Source organism: Salmo salar, chromosome 20 (genome assembly GCF_965601325.2).
Source record: "Salmo salar chromosome 20, fSalSal1, whole genome shotgun sequence".
Classification (NCBI taxonomy): Eukaryota; Metazoa; Chordata; class Actinopteri; order Salmoniformes; family Salmonidae; genus Salmo; species Salmo salar.
This window is the reverse complement of record NC_138310.1, coordinates 19017461-19026441: the sequence shown is the minus strand read 5'-3', so window position 1 is coordinate 19026441 and position 8981 is coordinate 19017461. Positions and strand designations below refer to the sequence as shown.

At 38.0% G+C, this 8981-nt stretch overlaps 1 protein-coding gene across 1 annotated transcript; it reads right to left on the bottom strand.

Moving 5' to 3' along the window:
- Positions 1-529: 529 nt before the first annotated feature.
- Positions 530-7058, bottom strand: seta (SET nuclear proto-oncogene a). The gene is made up of 8 exons (XM_014160440.3): positions 6747-7058; positions 5598-5655; positions 3776-3918; positions 3590-3693; positions 3374-3487; positions 2408-2578; positions 1453-1581; positions 530-1356 (listed from the first exon to the last, which is right to left on the bottom strand). Exons 1-8 carry the CDS (start codon positions 6817-6819, stop codon positions 1333-1335), a joined length of 816 nt encoding a protein of 271 aa, XP_014015915.1. The 5' UTR covers positions 6820-7058; the 3' UTR covers positions 530-1332.
- Positions 7059-8981: the final 1923 nt, after the last annotated feature.

Sequence of the window (8981 nt, the reverse complement as noted above, 5' to 3'; positions counted from 1 at the left end):
CGGCATATGATTTTGATTGTGGTGCGTCTAGTCTCATCCATCAAACGTGTCTGGCAACCAAGTGGGGGTTTTCTAAATTGAAGGCACCAATGTCATACACATTTCTACCTTACGCTGTTTGTTTTGTAAGTGCCAAAGTCGAACCAAAAGCAATTTGAGGAATCGGAGCAGACATTTGGGGCTTTGATAACTAACCGATTGCTAAATGATTGTACCATCAACACTTCCTATGACTCCAAACATTGAGGTTGACAACTCCTGCATTCAAAGTTAAACAGATACCTGGCTCTACCAATAAACTTTGCATTTCATATTAAAAAGTGGCGCCAACACAGCATGTAGTATTTCTTGTCATTGTATACACTTCTGAAATATAAAATAAACTATCAGTAACACTAATATACTAGTCCAGTATCACAAGTACACTACTTTAGCCATAACCGCCAGACATTTAACATCCATGTAGTTTGCTGGCTCTAGATAAATCGCAACAACTTACTACAATGGTTGGTTAGAAGAGTCACACACATTTGTGTACACATTAAGTTTTATTGTAACAAAACAACTTGTACACCTTTAAGTTTAAAACAGATGATTATTTCCCCCCCAGCGGAAAATAAAACGTTGATTAGATGTAAATTCCATGAGATAACAGGTTGTTTTCCCATGAAGCAGTGGGGGGCCCAAATTTACAAGCATTTTTTTTAAAGTTTTGTTTTGTTTATTAAAAATGTAATTTCACATCTCATAGATGTCTGTAAAACAATAAAAAAAAAAAAGATATAGTAATGGTGTCAAAATGCCCACCCTCCCCAGCACCCCAAGATATCCCTTTACCCTACCCCAGCATTGACCCCAAACATTACAAGTGATGGGAATAAGCTGGTATTTTCTGTTAACTTTTAACCACATGGGGGGGGGGACATTATTTGCAGGGATCTACTCGCCAACTGAACAAAATTATAAAAACTATAGAGGGGTCTGCTAGCGCTAGGTCACTGCACCATGGCTTTTGTTCATTTATCACAACCTTTAACAGCAAGAAAATTATATATATAAATTGCTATTTAATTCTACTCAAGATGGCATGCTGATTCTATTTTTTTGTACGTTTTTATTTTTCTTCAGATGAATTTGGGAATTGGGGTGGTACATACAATTCAAGGCAGGAATTTGCCATTGGTTTTTAGATGAGACAAAGAAACTTAACATGGCACAGACAGGAGTGAGGCTTCAGAATGAGACAACGAAGCACAAAATAAAAATACAAAATCTTGCTCCCAAATATGGGTGGATAACAGGAAAGGGTATTGGTAGATGTCATTTTTCGGTTTAGTCATCTTCTCCTTCTTCGTCCTAAACAAAATAAAGGAAAAATCAACACCATAAATACAAACCTCACTATTCAATATAGCCAATTAAGAGGAAATTAAGCAATTATATAGGGCATACCTCCCCATCGTCTCCGTCATCCTCATCTTCCTCTCCATCATCTTCATCGCCCTCCTCATCAATGTCCTCAAGACCTTCCTCGTCATCATCATCTTCACCTTCTGCCTCCTCATCATCCATGTCAGGAACCTGCCAATCAAATAAACCAATGTTTTAACTATAAATTCTTCATCTACACAGGAGACTTAATCTCCTGGGTGACATCCAGAGAAGAAATAATAAAGCTGCAAAATGGACATAAAAGTCAAAGAGCTGGTAACAAGTCCTATTCAAAGTCAAGAGAACATCGATAACAGGGTGTGCTATAGGCCTTGGAGACCAGTGTTGGAAAAAGAATCCAACTGTCATACTTGAGTAAAAGTAAAGATATCTTCTTAACAAATGACTCAAGTAAAAGTCACCTAGTAAAATACTACTTGAGTAAAAGCATAAAAGTATTTGGTTTTAAATCTACTTAAGTATCAAAAGTAAATGTAATGACTAAAATATACTTAAGTATGAACCTTTTCAAATTATATATATATATATATATATATATATATATATATATATATATATATATATATATATATATATATATATATATATAAATAAATAAAAACAAACAAACTAAACAGCACGATTGTTGTTTTTAAAATGTACGGATAGCCAGGGGCACAGTCCAACCCTCACACACAAACTAAGCATGTGTTTAGTGAGTCCACCAGATCAGAGGCAGTAGGGATGACCAGGCAGGTTCTCTTGATAAGTGTGTAAATTGGACCATGTCTGTCCTGCTAAGCATTGGGTGTCAGGGAAAATGTATGGAATAAAAAGTACATAATTTTTTTTAAGAATGTAGTGAAGTAAAAGTTGTCAAAATTATAAATAGTAAAGGAATGTACAGATACCACAACAACAAAAAACAACAGTAAGTAGTACTTTAAAGTATTTTACACCACTGTTGGAGACTTACCAGGTAGTACTGCAGGGGGTTTGGCCAGATGTCATCCTTGATGACCTCTCCCAGCTCATCTGCCCCAGCATCTGAGTGATCAGTGAACCAGGTGAAGAAGCTCTCTGGCTCTTCATGCTGCCTCTTCTTGCCGGCTTTATTCTGCGTCTGGCTGGAGCGCTTTGTCAGGTCCTTCAGAGACGTCACAGGGGTAAACAAACCAACTTAGGTATTTGTTGTGAAATTGTTAGATATTACTTGTTAGATATTGCTGCATTGTTGGAACTAGAAGCACAAGCATTTCACTACACTCGCAATAACTGCTTAACACATGCATGTGACAAATACAATTTGAGCTTGTGTGTTAGTATTAAAAAAATATATATATATATTTTTTTTAAATTGTCTAGCAAAATAGCCTGACCACAACAACCAGGCATGAAAACCAAAATGATCTAAGAACACTGAGGTACAACATTCAGGTTAGGGCTGGGAATTTCCAGGGACTTCATGATACGATATGTATTTTGAAACTAAATTTATTGCGAATAAATACTGCGTTATTATTGCGATTTGATGTTCCAAGCATATTGCTGTGCTTTTAAAGCAGCAATATGTAACTATTTGGGCAACCAGACCAATTTCACATAGAAATGTGAGTTATTGATCTGTCATTCTCATTGAAAGCTAGTCTAAAAAGCAGTAGATCTGTTCTGTGAGCCATTTCTATGCTTCCCATTCTTAAGTTTAGTTTTTACGTCTTACTTTGTAGTTAAAAAAAAAATAATCCAGCTGAAAATACAATGTTGGGTTACTGAATATATATTTCACATCGGTTTAGATGGTACAATGATTCTCTACACATTGCTTGTTTTGTCAAACTGAAATGATTTAACAACCAGGAAATAGCAGAGCGATTTCTGCATATTGCACCTTCAGAGAATCTCCAATATTTTCATGCATGTGAAAAGAGGTGATGTGAAATACCTTTCCTGATTTCCATTTGATTTCTGTTGACTTTGATGATGGGTCTCCACTCTCATTCAGGTGGAACTCTTTGGAAAGCACTTTGTTTTCAAAGTATGGGTTTTCATCAAAATACTGGAAGACAAAATAAATCAATTTAATTAAGCCAATAAATGACATATTGCTGCCATTAATGCAATATCCTATGAATGCAATATGATGGTAACCTTCACTTACAAAATCTATTCTGTAGCCTGACTTGATATCTTCAAACTCTGTAACCTCCACCCTGGTCAGATAGTGAAGTGCCTCCTCATCTTCCTCACCAAGAAGGGCAGAAACTGTAGGGGGAAACATTAAAACAGTCTGAGCATTCTAGGTTCCAGTGGTAAAATCCTGTGAGAGCCTGCTAAAGAAACTCACCTTGCGGATGGTTGACGAATGTTGTGACCCAGAAGTTGGGGATTTTGGCGATCAGTTCTGACCTCTTCTGAAAGAATGGCTGACGGAGTTTGTTGTATTTTTGTTCTACCTTCAATATCTCCTCACTCGCCTGCTCATTCAGTCTGTGGAGAAGAGGTTGCATATCAGGGTTTTTCCTGGATCAAAAAGGGCTTAGGTGGTGTTTTTCTTCCCGAAAGTGATGTATACATTTTTAGCATTTTAGGTAAATTTCCTGAAATTACTCTATGGAGCCGAGAAATGTTTGCCGTTTTAATGTGAATTTCCTGAAATTCTACACACTACCATGGAGCTGAGAGAAAATTGTGTAGTTTTAAAGCTAATGTAAACAGAATTGTACATGTTCTGTCATGTAGCTGAGCGAAGTCATTTTAAAGATAATTTCCTGCAATTCTATGCATTTTACCATGGCTAATGTTTTTGCTCAAACATAACAAAATCAATAGTGTTAAATGAATTATAGGTCTATTCTCTTTTCTACAAACTTTATATTTGGTTTTCAGTGATTTAAGTTTACACCGAAAGAGTTTATTTAAATCGGCATGGCTGATTAATTAGGGCCTTTTTGGACACTGATCATGGCCGATTACATTGCAATCCAAGAGGAGACTGCGTGGCAGGCTGACCACCTGTTACGTGAGTGCAGCATCAAAAGGACCTTGTGGCCGCAAGGAGCCAAGTTAAGTTGCTAGCTAGCATTAAACGTATCTTTCTTCATTCTTCACACAATCACTAGTTAACCTAGTAATATAATCAACCATGTATAGTTAACTAGCTTGTCCTGCGTTGCATATAATCAATGCGGTGCCTGTATCATCGAATCACAGCCTCAACTTCGCCAAACAGGTGATGATTTAACAAAAGCACATTGCCGGAAAAAAAGCACAATCTTTGCACAAATGTACCTAACCATAAACGTCAATGCCTTTCTTAAAAGCAATACACAGTAGTATATTTTTTTAAAACCTGCATATTAAGTTAAGAAATTCATGTTAGCAGGCAATATTAACTAGGGAAATTATGTCACTTCTCTTGCGTTCAGTGCAAGCAAAGTCAGGGTATGTGTGACAATTTCTTCCTAAAAAAGAAAGTAATTAATTTTCAAATTATGACATAGCATTGAAGGTTGTGCAATGTAACAGCAATATTTAGACTTGCCACCCGTTTGATAAAATACAAAACGGTTCCATATTTCACTGAAATAATAAAACGGTTTATTTTCGAAATGATAGTTTCCGGATTTTACCATATTAATGACCTACAGCTTGTATTTCTGTGTGTTTATTATATTATAATTAAGTCTGTGATTTGATATAGCAGTCTGACTGAGCGGTGGATGGCAGCAGTAGCTTTTTTACATGGCACATATTGCACTTTTACTTTCTTCTCCATCACTATTTTTGCATTATTTAAACCAAATTGAACATGTTTCATTATTTATTTCAGACTAAATAGATTTTATGTATTATATTAAGTTAAAATAAGTGTTCATTCAGTATTGTTGTAATTGTCATTATTACAAAAATATACAATTCAGCTGATTAAATCAGTATCATCTTTTTTTGGTCCTCCAATAATCGGTATCTGCGTTGAAAAACCATACCAACCTCTAATATATACACTAAAATTACAGTTTGGACATCAGCACCCAAAAAAAAAAACTCTTAGGCTGCCCACCCAAGGGTTTTTATGACAGAAAACCCTGCATATCAATCACATTGTTACACCGTTAAACACGAATTTGTTTAATACTGATACATATACACTAACTTGAGTGGCTTACCTGTCAATTTCGTTTTGAACTTCATCAATGTGTTCAATAGCTTCCTGTTGCTCTTTTTCTGTAATGAGAAATGCAATAATGTCAGAAAATATTGTAGTGACTCGGTCCAGTGCATTGGTGATATACATCAACATTAAATAGTAACGACCAAGTTACTGCACATTTACCAGCCAATAGTCAACGATGTAGCTATATCCAACAAAGAAAGTTACGAGCTAATGTTCTTGTTTTGAAATTGACCCTGAACTCACAAGCTTCACTCAGGTCCATGGATGGAAACGCGTTGCAGGAGTGTGCTAGTAACGATTTGTAGTCTGAATAAAGGGGTGCAAAATGGGCGAAAACATCCATCTTAATCAACAAATGATTTTTGCCATGCATGACTGTAAGTGTTAGCAACACCTCTGCAACTAGCGATTTCAGAGCAGCTTGTAAACGGCGGTTCTTCCTGCTGGCTACAGCGAGGGCCGCGTGGTTTGAATGTGGGAGTCCGCACACTGTGCCTCCTTTCCCCAACACTGACTTACAGCTAGCTAACTAACGTTAGCTGCATTGCATCGAAACTATGCACAAGTTATTTGTTTATAACTAACCCTGCATTGTTGAATCAACGCATATAATGCTTCCAATGGCATACTTCTCGAAAATGACGGCTCACTAACTATAAGTTAAGCTAGTTAGCCATGTTTCAAATATCACTCTCTGGTTAGCTTCATGGCGGATATGCACAACAACAAAGTAACAAGGCCACGGTGGTTTCATTCAACATAGAAAACATGACTTCTCAATCAAAAATGCACTGTCTATTAGAAAAATGGCTGTACAATTGCTTTTACAGTACCAAGGACTAGACTTGCAAATTAAAATACTGAACAGGACATTCATTGATTAAACAATTAGCTAGCTATCAAATGTTGCTAACGTAGTTAGCTAACATGGCCTCCATCACCGGTCTAACGTAGTAGAACCTAGAACTACGCACTCACGGCAGACAATACAGACTGCACCCAGAACCGGGCATATTCATATGGAAAAGCACAAGGACAACACATTACTGGCTGTTAACTCATTTGCATTCAAGTTGTACATTTCAATAGAACTAATAAAGAAAGTGAAAATGGCGGTTAACTGGAGGCCGCCATTCCTTACCGGAGGTCTCGTCCGCGCCGTCATAGTTTGAGTTCAGCTCCTTTTTACTCACTTTTGCCGCCGATGCCGACATGTTTTTCGAAGGCTGTGAATAACAGACTTCGGAAAAGAACACTGAATTCGTTTTTTTCTGTTCTCTCCGAACAGGAGATGATTATTTCTACCTACGATTTCGGTGTACCGTTACAACGTGTGCAGACCTCCTCTACACAATAAAAAGCGAGTAAGTCAGACACCACGAAGCTCAAGGCAAGCCCACTCACGCGCTCCCTTTCACTACGAACGCGCCTCAGCAAATGGAACCAACCCGGCTCCGCCTCTCGAGGACGAATCTACTTGCTCGATTCTAGTGTTGCTTTCTGATAGGCGAGGTCGCACACAGGGCTGGCATATACTAAGGGGATTCGATTAATCTGACCCGAGCAGATGTGTTTTACACCGGGTGAAAATTGATTGCATTCGTTTTGGAACCAGGCATCGAGTTCAAAGCCCAGGCGAGGTCGGCTCAAAACAAAAGTGACGTAAATAATAGGATTCTGTTTTCACATGCAAAAGTGATTGCTTTTGATAAGGCTTTATCTACCTTCCCAATGAAAACTAGTTTGAAAATGCAAACATATTTAATGTAAAATACATGTATGTGTCTGGACGATGCAACAAACTGCCTTGTTGACAACATGACCGAGCGGCGCAGATTACTGTTCTTTTTGAGAAAGCCGCTTCTCCCTCACCGTTTTTTCCCGTTCAAGGCGCGGGCCATAAACCGCTGCCCCGCAGCTCAGCATAATCGAATCCACCCACTCACTAAAAAAAGGCGGGATTTTGTTGAAAAAAACATAAACATCTTTGTAACATTTTGTATGTATTTACATAATCATTTTTACATGATCACAGCTAACAGTTTCTTCTCTTTTAAATATATAGTTATTTACTTGCTGTATAGCATTTTCCTTCTCAACCCTACCCTGCTACAAAGGGAAGGTAGGCTACTGCTATTGCAGAAAATATATTTTTTATTTTCAGTTTTTTATTTATTTTTATTTCACCTTTATTTAACCAGGTAGGCCAGTTGGGAACAAGTTCTCATTTACAACTGCGACATGGCCAAGATTTTATTTATTTTATTAATTTCACCTCGTTTAACCAGGTAGGCAAGTTGAGAACAAGTTCTCATTTACAATTGCGACCTGGCCAAGATAAAGCAAGCAGTTTGACACATACAACAACACAGATTTACACATGGAGTAAAACAAACATACAGTCAATAATATAGCAGAAAAATAAGTCTATATACAAAGTGAGCAAATGAGGTGAGATAAGGGAGGTACATTTACATTTACATCATTTAGCAGACGCTCTTATCCAGAGCGACTTACAAATTGGTGCATTCACCTTATGATATCCAGTGGAACAACCACTTTACAATAGATAAGGGAAAAAAAGGCCATGGTGGCGAAGTAAATACAATATAACAAGTAAAACACTGGAATGGTAGATTTGCAGTGGAAGAAAGTGCAAAGTAGAAATATAAATAATGGGGTGCAAAGGAGCAAAAATAAATAAATAAATACAGTAGGGGAAGGGGTAGTTGTTTGGGCTAAATTATATATGGGCTATGTACAGGTGCAGTAATCTGTAAGCTGCTCTGACAGTTGGTGCTTAAAGCTAGTGAGGGAGATAAGTGTTTCCAGTTTTAGAGATTTTTGTAGTTCATTCCAATCATTGGCAGCAGAGAACTGGAAAGGAGAGGCGGCCGAAGGAGGAATTGGCTTTGGGGGTGACCAGAGAGATATACCTGCTGGTGCGAGTGCTACAGGTGGGTGCTGCTATGGTGACCAGCGAGCTGAGATAAGGGGGAACTTTACCTAGCAGGGTCTTGTAGATGACCTGGAGCAGGTGGGTTTGGCGACGAGTATGAAGTGAGGGCCAGCCAACGAGAGCGTACAGGTCGCAGTGGTGGGTAGTATATGGAGCTTTGGTGACAAAATGGATGGCACTGTGATAGACTGCATCCAATTTATTGAGTAGGGTATTGGAGGCTATTTTGTAAATGACATCGCCGAAGTCGAGGATCGGTAGGATGGTCAGTTTTACGAGGGTATGTTTGGCAGCATGAGTGAAAGAGGCTTTGTTGCGAAATAGGAAGCCGATTCTAGATTTAATTTTGGATTGGAGATGCTTAATGCGAGTCTGGAAGGAGAGTTTAAAGTCTAACCAGACACCTAGGTATTTGTA